The sequence below is a fragment of the Electrona antarctica genome (assembly GCF_951216825.1).
Source record: "Electrona antarctica genome assembly, chromosome: 10".
In the NCBI taxonomy this organism is placed as follows: domain Eukaryota; kingdom Metazoa; phylum Chordata; class Actinopteri; order Myctophiformes; family Myctophidae; genus Electrona; species Electrona antarctica.
Window position 1 is genome coordinate 9,381,048 of NC_136791.1, and position 12,600 is coordinate 9,393,647.

A 12,600-nucleotide genomic window follows, 5' to 3' on the forward strand; every position below is an offset into this window, starting at 1 on the left:
TTTTTAATGGGGATTCCATGGTTGTTAGATTTTAACGATTAATCAGAGGGCCCACAGCATTTAATTTGCAAATTGAGAAACTTCAGTTGTCAAATCTAAAAGGTTAAGTCTTATAATTATCTATCCAAATACATTCATGTCCGCAGTTACAATTCTATTAAGGACAGAACAGGTGATTTCCAGTCCATTTTTACACCAATTAATTGTCAAACATTTGGAGAAATATTTCACAATATTTATTTTATTTACACTTACAAAGTATAAAAGAAAAATGGCAGCACCTTGACATTCAGTCAACTTTTTCAACACCTCTCAAACACTTTATAGAGATCAGGTATGTTGGCAATCTGGAGCACACTGCCGTCTTCACTGAAGTGCTTTGGAGGGCTGAAGAGGCTACGTAGAGCCTTAAAGATAATATGCTCCACCTTCCAACGCCATGAATTCATCTCGCTGTCCTGAAACGGGAACGAATTACATATCAGTTCTGATAAATGTGTATTGTGACGAATACAAAGTATGTCTGCTCACATACGTTATTCATGTATTACATAGTCACTGTTGGGCAGAATCTTTTGTTTCTTAAATTGCTTTTTTTACATTTCATGTTTTATTTTGTTGTATGACATTATCATGCAAAAGTAGCGAATTGCCAGCAGGCTCAAAATAAGCATGCTAGATTGAAAGTCATTTTAAGTCTGTGGGTTTTATAAATTAATATTTAAACACTGAAATGTTTATCACTACAATGGTTCCATTTCATTATTTATTTTACCATTTTCTGAACAGTTTGACTTGAAAATGTTTGTACCCAACAGTGACTATACAATGTTAAATGCTTGTCTTTCTCCATACCGTCTGCTCATCTATACTATACAATGTTAAATGCTTGTCTTCCTCCATACCGTCTGCTCATCTCCAGGCCCAGTCTACCCAACAGTGACTATACAATGTTAAATGCTTGTCTTTCTCCATACCGTCTGCTCATCTATACTATACAATGGTAAATGCTTGTCTTTCTCCATACCGTCTGCTCAACAGTGACTATCCAATGTTAAATGCTAGTCTTTCTCCATACCGTGACCGTCTGCTCATCTCCAGGCTCAGTCTCCAGGATGTACTGCTTCCTGATGGAGTAGAACTGGCTGCACTCCTTACTAAAGTCTCTAAAGCACTCCTTCTCATCGTCCCAGTTCACCTGCTCAACAGCAAACAGAAGTAACCGTCAACGTAATTCAGAGGACTTTGTTTCTACTGTAGATTGACTGTAATTCAGAGGACTGTTTCTACTGTAGATTGACTGTAATTCAGAGGACTGTTTCTACTGTAGATTGACTGTAATTCAGAGGACTTTGTTTCTACTGTAGATTGACTGTAATTCAGAGGACTTTGTTTCTACTGTAGATTGACTGTAATTCAGAGGACTTTGTTTCTACTGTAGATTGACTGTAATTCAGATTACTTTGTTTCTACTGTAGATTGACTGTAATTCAGAGGACTTTGTTTCTACTGTAGATTGACTGTAATTCAGATGACTTTGTTTCTACTGTAGATTGACTGTAATTCAGATGACTTTGTTTCTACTGTAGATTGACTGTAATTCAGATGACTTTGTTTCTACTGTAGATTGACTGTAATTCAGATGACTTTGTTTCTACTGTAGATTGACTGTAATTCAGATGCCTTTGTTTCTACTGTAGATTGACTGTAATTCAGATGCCTTTGTTTCTACTGTAGATTGACTAATTCAGATGACTTTGTTTCTACTGTAGATTGACTGTAATTCAGAGGACTTTGTTTCTACTGTAGATTGACTGTAATTCAGATGCCTTTGTTTCTACTGTAGATTGACTGTAATTCAGAGGACTTTGTTTCTACTGTAGATCAACGTAATTCAGATGACTTCGTTTCTACTGTAGATTGACTGTAATTCAGAGGACTTTGTTTCTACTGTAGATCGACTGCAATGAATCCTACCTCGGTGGCTAGACGCAGGATGAACATTGGGAGTCCCTCCATAACAGGGGTGTACTTGTCAAGCAGCAACGGCAGCCCTGTTAGGTTTCCTTCCTATAAAGCACAGAGCAGCCCCGTTAGGTTTCCTTCCTATAAAGCACACAGTAACGGCAGCCCTGTTAGGTTTCCTTCCTATAAAGCACACAGTAACGGCAGCCCCGTTAGGTTTCCTTCCTATAAAGCACACAGTAACGGCAGCCCCGTTAGGTTTCCTTCCTATAAAGCACAGCCCCGTTAGGTTTCCTTCCTATAACGCACAAGCAGCCCGTTAGGTTTCCTTCCTATAAAGCACACAGTAACGGCAGCCCTGTTAGGTTTCCTTCCTATAAAGCACAGTAACGGCAGCCCCGTTAGGTTTCCTTCCTATAAAGCACACAGTAACGGCAGCCCCGTTAGGTTTCCTTCCTATAAAGCACACAGTAACGGCAGCCCCGTTAGGTTTCCTTCCTATAAAGCACACAGTAATGGCAGCCCCGTTAGGTTTCCTTCCTATAAATTGTCTAACCAACAGACTTACCACCCTACCATTTCAACTGACCTGGTCTATCTCCACAGAGAAGTAGTCCCCCAGCAACTCTGATTTCTTCTTCAGGAAGTCTACTATGTACTGAGCCAGGCCCTCCTTCGGTCCGTCATCCTCCGTCCATCCACTCTCCTCAGAGTCCAGCGCCAGCATGGCCAAATCATACAGTGGAGCGGGCTCCTAATACACAGAACCAGCCGTCCATCCATCAGGAAGGTTAGGATCCCTCATATACTGGCAATTTAACCCATTTCGACCTGAGGACGATTCTACAAATGTCTTATAAATCATGACAGTTTTCTGAAAAACCCTATGTTTCTATATCAGTTGGTTCTCAAACTATTTCATGTCAAGGACCCCCAAAAATATATGTAATTGTAAACCCCCATCTGAAAATATTAGATTTGAGTTAAAAACGTTCGCTCTGAAAGAATCTATATTCCAACATTTGTGCCACATTTTCAAAAATAGCAGACCTACAAGTTCATAGCGCGGCACTCGGTGCGGCGCTATGAGCTTGTAGATCTGCTATTTTTCGATAGCTAAAGTATAACATAATGCTTTAAAACACCAAAAGGAGTTCCCGCCCAAAAAGGGTTAAATAAGCTAATCAAACAAAATAAAATCTAAATGGGATACTCACAGATAGTCTCAATACACCAAAATTGCCAAAGTCATAGATCAGTATTTGGTAGAAAAGCTCCTGGCTGGAATAGATAACAAAACAAAATACAGAAATAGAATGAGTGAGATGTTTCTGCAGCCTGAGAGGAAGCAGACAGTGAAGCAGGCTTTTTGTACTGACCTGAGTTTGGTGGTGCTGAGTAGGTACAGTTTGGTATGATGTTGGATGAGCGTCCACTGGGGGTCGACACAACCCACAAACGAGTGATTCTGGAGCATCTCTTGAAGACCTGAAGGAATGGACAACACATTTAATTTCTGTTTTCTTTCTGTTGTTTTTATATTATGTAAAATCACCGGGTCAGAACTGCGTACATTTCACAGGGTTCCTATGCAAGTATGGAATTTCATTTTATACTTTTCCAGGTCTGGAAAAGTATGGAAAATAATGCATGGAAAAATATTCATGTTTCCAGACTATAACTGCTGTTCTGTTTTCCCAGGCAGGGGACTTGAGGGGAGCCTCCTGGTCCCTTCCTGGTCGGTGATTCCAGCTCATCATATGCTTTAAGTGCCTGGGATGTCCATACTCGGTGCGGGCAGGGGACCTCCATACATACATTCTGAGAGAGGGCGAGGTGAATTTAGTGACCCGACCGACATACAGAATTTAGCGACAGACTAGGTCAGTCGCTAAATTCACCACCTCGCTCCTGCTGTACATTCTGGCACCAGCGGGCCTTTGCACGTCAAGGCTTCGCCTAGTGATTGAAAAAAGGTCGGAATCTAGATTCAAACACCTACGCAATCTCAATTCCTAAATTTGAGCAAGAATGTTGCAGCACTAGTTGGCTGTCCAATTCATTTTAGTTACTCTTATGTTTTTGCTACGAGAGACTTTAAGAGAGGTTTAAGTCAAGCACTTTGATGTGGTCTGTTTAAAGCCACAGTAGCTGGATCCAAATGCTACATTTTGAATGTAGTAATGTTCAGCAACTACACTAAAGACAAATATTTATGGAAAAAATAAGAATCGTGTGAGAATCGTAATCTCAATTCTTGTGGAGGAAAATCGAGATTCACATTTGAGCAAGAATCGTGCAGCACTAGCTTCGCCCCCTTGGCTGCCCTGGGAGTACGGACACCCCAGTCACCTGTAATACTGTAGGAGACGACACTGCCCTGGGAGTACGGACACCCCAGTCACCTGTAATACTGTAGGAGACGACACTGCCCTGGGAGTACAGACACCCCAGTCACCTGTAATACTGTAGGAGACGACACTAAGCTGGGAGTACGGACACCCCAGTCACCTGTAATACTGTAGGAGACCCCAGTCACCTGTAATACTGTAGGAGACCCCAGTCACCTGTAATACTGTAGGAGACCCCAGTCACCTGTAATACTGTAGGAGACAAGCTGGAATCACCAGTCAGGGACACGTGTATACTGTACATACAGCAACAGACTTAATGCCAAGCTGCCTCTGATTGGCCTACCGAACGTACCCTTCTGTGACGCACGAGGAACGGCTTCGCCTCTAGTTATGGGTCACATTCGTGAGCATTGTCGGCTTTGTGGGAAATGGGCATGTGGGAGTTGGCTCAAGCAAATTCCGCAATGTCGACATGACAACTTGCGTGCTTTAGCACGCTCATGGTGTCTTGTGGCTCAAATTCGCTTGAGACGGCACCCCTCCGTCGCGTTCTAAAACTATACTTTATCTGCCAAAAAATAGTTGGAAAAATTGTGATGGCAGCGGGATTCGAACCTGGTAGGTGTGGAGTCTAATGACAAAACGATGCATGCTACCAAGCTGGCTGCCAGTTTGTATTAATGTGAGAATGCCCTGCCCCACGGGTGCCCTATTACTTCCTACTAGTAGTGGGAGGGGGGCCAATCATGCGGTAGGGACCAGGGGCTTCCCTGAGTCCCCTGCCCAGGGGCTTCCCCGAGTCCCCTGCCCAGGGGCTTCCCCGAGTCCCCTGCCCAGGGGCTTCCCCGAGTCCCCTGCCCAGGGGCTTCCCAGAGTCCCCTGCCCAGGGGCTTCCCAGAGTCCCCTGCCCAGGGGCTTCCCCGAGACCCCTGCCCAGGGGCTTCCCCGAGTCCCCTGCCCAGGGAAGAGCGCCGGATGAAAGCCGCAGCATAGTGTAAGGGAGCAACCCACGGGCCCAAAATTAGAGTCTGGAAAAAGTATGGAATTTTTTAATTCCAAATGTGTAGAAACCCTGATTTCAGCAAGTGTACCTTTATGTGTTTTCTCAGTGATCTCAGCCCTGAGATCCTTGACACTCATCAGCTTGATCATTCTCCTCCTGGGTGTCGCTGCAGCGGTGAGGTCTTCCTTTTCCTCTGGTCCTGTCCTGGGACGCTTCCTGTGTTCGAATAACCACACACACACACAATATAAAATGGTAAATGGTGCATAGCGCCTTTATCCAAGGCGCTTTACATAGAGCCATAATCTTATGTCCACTGTTCTGACAATAACACACAGAAGAGCACGCACAACTTTGGAATCCGGTAATACCTGGGAAGATCTGGGTTGGCGATGCCGCCATCTTGTGGACCCCCCACCTCCTGCCCTGTCAAAGCCTCCAGCATCTCTGCATCGTCCATCTCATCCACATCGATGGTAGAGAGCTGAGCGCTGATCCCAGCCTCCCCGCTGCTTGTGCCCGGCGATTTGGCGACAGGCACTGCTGCCTTCTCCTTTGGCTGGAGGAAGGCATCCAGCTTCTGAGCTCGACAGTCGGTCCTCACCATCTGATGCGCGTAGACTCGCTCGCCAGAGTCAGACGTTGTGCTAGAAGAGGGCTTCACCTCACTGCTGGCAGAGACTGACAGCCCTGGCAGCAAGGTCTGCACACAGAATAGAGCAGGATCTCAGCTGTGGTATCATACGCCTTTCACATTTAATGAAGATAGACATTGTCGGAAGATTTCCATTAGTCTAACGCAGTGGTTTTCAACCTTTTTCACATCAAGGTGAGATTTAGCCCCTCAGACCCAAAACCAAAGAATGTTATCGTTGGATAAGATGTTGTCCACAATTCCATGCTGTATTGATGTGGTACCATAGGAGAGATAACGGTCAAACAATTATTTTACATCCTCTAATTTGTGTAGACTTCGTGTTAAGTTAAGTAATGCAGATGTTTAACACTTTAATTGCCCGGAACTATTTAATCCATTACATTCATGCGCCCAGTCGATTTATAAACACGGACGCCTTTTCCGGACGGACCGGCCGGAAGTTCATGATGTGTAGCAGCTAACAATAGCCACAGCACTTTAGAATCGATGGACAACAACGGGAGACGAGAATAAATCTATCGAGACTAGCGACTGGACCGCGGAGCGCCGTCTAACACAGGATCTTTTTTCAGAAAAAGACGGGATGATTTAGATCGCGATTTATGAACGTTTTAAGATTTTCGTTTTCATCAGCTAAACAGAGGAGGAAGTTTTTTGATGACGTCTCAGTCTTGCGCGTCACAGAGGAGAGCCCAGCAGGCGCGCCTGGGCTATACAGCCAGGCGATCTGTTCTCGTATCAATAAACTTCGTCTTTAGGACAATACTTCGTCCTGAGCGTCGGGCGTTACTAATAGAAAGGACAAAGAACTTCGTCCTGGGCGATTAATCTGTTAACAAGAATTTAACTCTCGAGTATAAATTGATGGCTTCATTTTACGCTCAAGAGTTAAAGATCTAAGGGTCCATTTGTTTACCAACTCTCCATTTAGCTGGGGACGATCTGGAGCCCCCTCAAAGACCGGTGGTCTTTGTACCAGGATCACTAGTCATGCCATACCTGTGTGAAATACGTGCGGGAGAAGTTGGAGCCCAGCAGTTTGCTCTCGACGTGTTTCTGAACACTCTCAACGATGCAGTCTTCATGCAAAAAGTGCACCTCGTGTTTTGTGGGATGGACGTTCACGTCGATGTTATGCGGGGCAATCTCGAGGCTATGGTAGCACAAAAAAGGTGGGTAAACCCAAAGGGCATTTAACAGCAATGGCTTCTATTGAGGAATACAAAATAATACCTAGATTTATTTACCTTAGATAAAGAAAGGGGTGGGTGTTCTTGGGCAGGTATGCAGCATAAACCGTCTCAATGGCTTTCTTCAAGGCCACCGACTCCACCAGACGATCTGCGGGAGGGAGACCACTGAAAACCATGTGCTTCTATTGGAGGGAGACCACTGAAAACCATGTGCTTCTATTGGAGGGAGACCACTGAAAACCATGTGCTTCTATTGGAGGGAGACCACTGAAAACCATGTGCTTCTATTGGAGGGAGACCACTGAAAACCATGTGCTTCTATTGGAGGGAGACCACTGAAAACCATGTGCTTCTATTGGAGGTACAGTAACATCATAGAGGGAGACCACTGAAAACCATGTGCTTCTATTGGAGGTACAGTAACATCATAATAGGAGGGAGACCACTGAAAACCATGTGCTTCTATTGGAGGTACAGTAACATCATAATAGGCAAACATTTTCAAACTTAAAAAAACCCAACATTTTCAAAATTAGCGGAAATAGCAGATCTACCGGTACAAGCTCGCCACGATGTGTTAAGAGCTTATAGTCGACATATTTTCAATATGTGTATAACACAATGTTATCCACAACATTCGGACAATGTGACCGACTGTTCTACATACGGTTGATGAAGAGGATGAGAATGCATTTCTTGACAGAGTAGTTTGCATTGGAGATATAGCCTTTCAGCTTGTAGGCCAGTTTCTGATCCTCGCAGCCCACTTCGATCAGCTCCCTGGGAAGTGGGAACAGAACACATACCACCAACGTCACTGTTATTCATTCCACCTGAAAGCATTGACTCAATACTGAACAGTACGGGCCATCAGAGCAGAGCATGGGCTTCTCTCGTTTGATTTGTACCTGCTGACTGCGTTGCCAAATACCCCACGAATATTATCCAGTATGGATGCATTGGGTAAGGTCCTGACATCTGCCACAGTCTCTCCTTGCTGAAGAAAAAAAAAAGACAAGACAAAGTTGAAGCTCAGATAATGAAGTCTAAAGTTAAGTCATACCTGTGTGAGCCTATTCTCCCTGTATTTTCTAGTAATGCTGATCAAGAATAGTCCACAGTAGTTGAGAGAGATCAAATATACAAACATAATTTGGGCTCCTTTGTATTTAACTTTGGTTAAATACAAAATCATTTTGTTTTCAGACCTTTGGGACACGGTTCGTGATATTTGGACATAATCAAATTTGTCTTAACTTGACATCGTTATGTTGGGGCGTGTGTAGCTTTGATAGGAGTGGATATGCTACAAGTTCATAGAGTGTGTAGATTGGCTATTTTTATTGGATTTAAGGGATTATCTCACCTTTTTGACAGAAAAGCTCTTCCCAGAGTTGTGTATGGCATACCTGTAAAACATTGTGAATTAACAGAGACAACACAAATGACAAGAATGAGCCAGTCAATTAACCAAAGGGCAAACTCCATGACCATGAGGCATTCGGAGAAACGCCAGGCAGACAGACCTGCTGACCACCTCTACAATCCTGCCATACTCCTCACTGGGGCTCTTCAGGGCTTTCCTCCTGGTGGGCACGTTGTAGAACAGGTCCTCCGCCTGCAGGATTGATAACCTTATATTGTATGCTTCTAAAGGTAGGTACAGTTACAGTATATGCAGTGCATCCTTCTCTGCAACAACAGCATGTGTTACCAATGAACTTACTAGGATCTGTGTCCCCTGATTCCCAGCACAGGGCTTAGGGGGGCTTTTGAGTTTCCCATCGCTGTAGTTGGCTCTGAGTAACGACGGGAACAATAAGGAGACTCATGAGGAGCAGAAAGAACAGCAGCTTGCTTTGTGCAAGAGAGCAAGAGGAATGATGAAACATGTGGGTCTAATGTACCTGTATGCACACTTGGCATCTGCTGTTTTAGTGGTTATTGTCACATGAGCAACATGACTTATACTGGCCAGTGCCTACGAACAAGTACAAAGACACAAATAAATATGAGGTGCACATTACTTAAGTAAATGTACTTACTTTCCACTCATTATATAGCCTGACACAATGCCAAGAAGACTATATAATACTGATTTACTTTACCTCCCCTCTGAAACCATATGTTGAAATGGCTGTAAGGTCCTGGAAAGTCTGAAGTTTGCTGGTGGTGAACCGTTCACACACTATTTCCATGTCTTCTTTCTGATTTGACAAGACAAAAAAAAAGACACAGGTTAATGGTTGTGTGAAGCAACAGTAGGCATTATCAGAGATAAAACCTGATTGATAACACTGCGGTCTGACGGTCCTACCCTGATGCCAGTGCCATTGTCTTGTATCTGTATGAGCTTCAGTCCTCCCTCTTTTACTGTCACCTGAATGTTGGTTGACTTGGCATCTAAACTGTGACACCGAAAAACAAAAATGTGACGTTGCATACAAGCAATTCTGTCACATATGTGGCAAATGGTGATATATGGAGTATTATGGGTATTTCCTAGTAATAAAATACATAAATGAGAAATATTATAACACTTGAGAATTAGCATTTATGGTTGCATGGTCAACTTTAGCTTATGGAAAAAGTGGCGTATAGTTTGAGGGTTTACCAGTTCTCTAGCATCTCTTTGATGGCGTTAGCAGGACGCTGGATGACCTCTCCAGCAGCAATCCGATTGACAACGGTTTCGTCCAGCCTCCGGATAACTCCTGCCATGATCACAGCGCTGCAACGAGGTAAATAAATATAACCTACAATGAAGAGAGATTATGATGTTAATATGATGGCGAAATCAGATGGGATGGCGATGTACTTCGCAACCTATCATGTAATAAAACTCACTTAAAGTGTTTACAAGCAGTCAAGCACCCTTTACTAGGCTTTCCCAAACGTAAACACAGCCGGCATGGGTACGCTCTACGCTCACTACGCGGCGTACGCGCCATGGAGGTTATGCGCAGTGTTGCCAGATTGTGTGAGAGAAATAAGCATCCAGGTCCATAAAAACAAGCCCCAAAAAGAAGCCTGACTAGGCTATTTGAAAATAGCAGATCTACAAGCTCACAATGCGACGCGTGTGAGAAATGTGTGAGGTTGTGAGAATCACAACAAGCCCAAATAAGCAACTTTACCAACAATTACAACTACAAGCCCAAAGTTGCTTTTAATAAGCCGACATGGCAACACTGGTTACGCGCGGGAGAAGGGGGGAACATGCCACGCCCCTCTCATGGCTCATTGGCTGAACGCTATGGGATCGAGTCGAGCTAAATGAAGCGATTGGCGGAAATTCTTCATGACTATTATTATTTAGTGGCGCGTAACGTGTAAAGATCTAAAGATGCAGAGCGCCACCTGACGGAGCGAGATGTGATATCACTATCACGTTGACATACATTATTTCCATAATGGAAAATCCCAAACGCTGAACATCTCATCTGTTCTTCATTTTCAAAATGTCAATATTGTTCAGTCCACCCATAACATAATAATCTCTCACTCAATTCAATTAAAAGGAGCTTTATTGGCATGAGAAAACGTACGTTTACATTGCCAAAGCAAGTGTAATACAATAAAAACTGTTGAAATGGGGAGTATACACTGTTGGCAGCATTTTGTAATTCACTCACTAATACAGTATTACTAATGCTCCTTTTTACTCCAGTAAAAGGAATGAACCACGTTACAGTAGCCTGTTATATTATTAGTCCACCAGGCCACCTTTTTAATGATTTTTATGTATTTAAATGTTTTACTTTTATAGTATCTCTGATGGTATTTCAAGTTTCTATAGCATATTCTATTCGATCAGTCAATAATGTAAAACGCACACCTAGTAGTAGGCCTACTGGCCTAGATCTCTATGTATAAAATATAACAGACATGCGTCCAAAGTCTGGATGTAAAATCACTGTAGCATCACAACACTCTCTAGTATTTCTTCAACATACAGTAGCCTGACGCCCTGACCTACAGTTTTGTTCATGACGAAACTATCTGAAGTGCCAGTTTTCACCCTGTGCCCACTCTGTCTGTAGCCTCGGTCCCAGGCTTACTTTTCTGCGAAAAGAAGAGCTCTGTCTGTGGCATGTGTGGATCATCCATGAGAATGAATTGATCATTAAAGCCTCTAAATATATATATATATATATATATATATATATATATATATATATATATATATATATATATATATATATATAGATATTATCAGTTAGGACTGCATTTTTCTGCTAGTAGTTTTACTGTTTGTCCACGGGGTGGCGCTAATAGCCAAAATGTGCACCAGGCTGAACTCAAGCTGGGGGACCCCGGGAGGCGATATAATAATAATAATACAACTTTATTTGTATAGCACCTTTCATGACATGAAATGCAGCTCAAAGTGCTTTACAGAGCAATGAAGAGAGAAAAAAAAGAAAAGAAAAGCAAGGCATAAACATTAAAAAACAAGAGCAGTAATGCAATACAGTGAGGACATGAATAACAAAAGAAATTAAAAAAACAAACAAATCAATTAAAAGCAAGGGTGTAGAAGTGGGGCTTGAGCTGTGCTTTAAAAATGTTTACAGAGGCTGCCTGTCGAAGGTACAGTGGGAGTTTGTTCCACGCCGTCGGCCCGTAGAAGCAAAAAGCTGCTTCCCCGTATTGGAACAGTCCTACTCCTGGGGACCATCAGAGTGATAGTCAGTCATACATGTACCTGCGGCTGCATGTCCATGACATGTTTCACAAGGAACTTTGCAATAAGGAACATTATGTAATTTTTGATTGACATACTAGGCAGGCTACATATCCTCCAGATATAGTGCTTCCTAAGTTCCTTATCTTTACTGGGGCCTGGCCTTGTTTGTCTGCTCCAGCTGTTTCTTTAACACACACACACACACACACACACACACACACACACACACACACACACACACACACACACACACACACACACACACACACACACACACACACACACACACACACACACACACACACACACACACACACACACACACACACACTTGCTTACTGCTTATGGTAGTCCATCGTATCCGATGATGACTTCTACTTCTTCTTCTGGTGAGTTTTGAGGTGACTGTGAAGTTGTCCAATCCGAGCGCCACATGGTTTATTGCAGTGAGGGCATATGAAGTCAGTATTAGTTGTGGCCTTGGCTGCAGTGATCATCTTTCTCTTCTGGCGTTTCTTCTCCCTCGCCTCACTCCTCTCCTCTTCAAAATGCTGAAGTCCAGTATGGCAAAGCTGCCTCCATAAAGGCCGTTCTGAGGCAGAGCTTTCCAGCTGGGTGTGCTGTATTCCACACCTCTTCAGTGCGGTTTTGAGCTGGTCCTTATATCTCCGCTTTTGACCTCCTGCAGATCGTTGGCCATGATGTAGCTGGCCATAGAGCAGTTGGCGTGGAAGCCT

At 43.4% G+C, this 12,600-nt stretch overlaps 1 protein-coding gene across 5 annotated transcripts; it reads right to left on the reverse strand.

The window, feature by feature from the left end:
* Nucleotides 1-255: 255 nt before the first annotated feature.
* mlh1 (mutL homolog 1, colon cancer, nonpolyposis type 2 (E. coli)) lies at nucleotides 256-10,139 on the reverse strand. 5 transcript variants are annotated; one of them, XM_079512461.1, is made up of 20 exons: nucleotides 10,021-10,139; nucleotides 9,788-9,929; nucleotides 9,491-9,581; nucleotides 9,282-9,380; nucleotides 9,081-9,154; nucleotides 8,900-8,972; nucleotides 8,700-8,791; nucleotides 8,540-8,582; nucleotides 8,082-8,170; nucleotides 7,841-7,953; nucleotides 7,228-7,321; nucleotides 6,980-7,133; nucleotides 5,694-6,025; nucleotides 5,411-5,538; nucleotides 3,345-3,453; nucleotides 3,183-3,246; nucleotides 2,555-2,719; nucleotides 1,978-2,070; nucleotides 1,085-1,198; nucleotides 256-458 (listed from the first exon to the last, which is right to left on the reverse strand). In XM_079512461.1, exons 2-20 carry the CDS (start codon nucleotides 9,892-9,894, stop codon nucleotides 303-305), a joined length of 2,190 nt encoding a protein of 729 aa, XP_079368587.1. In that variant the 5' UTR covers nucleotides 9,895-9,929; nucleotides 10,021-10,139; the 3' UTR covers nucleotides 256-302. The 5 variants fall into 5 exon arrangements, with proteins under 5 accessions (XP_079368587.1, XP_079368585.1, XP_079368586.1 ...); XM_079512459.1 differs by having other exon boundaries at nucleotides 1,079-1,198; XM_079512460.1 differs by having other exon boundaries at nucleotides 1,079-1,198; nucleotides 9,788-9,904; nucleotides 10,021-10,087.
* Nucleotides 10,140-12,600: the final 2,461 nt, after the last annotated feature.

Bases quoted from the DNA above. Each gene is read 5' to 3' on its own strand.
- mlh1 (XM_079512459.1), bottom strand. From the start codon at position 9,894: ATGGCAGGAGTTATCCGGAGGCTGGACGAAACCGTTGTCAATCGGATT. The intron at 7,134-7,227 runs GTAAATAAATCT...GTGCTACCATAG, and splicing joins CACCCCTTTCTTTATCTAAG to CCTCGAGATTGCCCCGCATA. The intron at 1,199-1,977 runs GTAGGATTCATT...GCTGTTGAGCAG, and splicing joins TCCTGCGTCTAGCCACCGAG to GTGAACTGGGACGATGAGAA.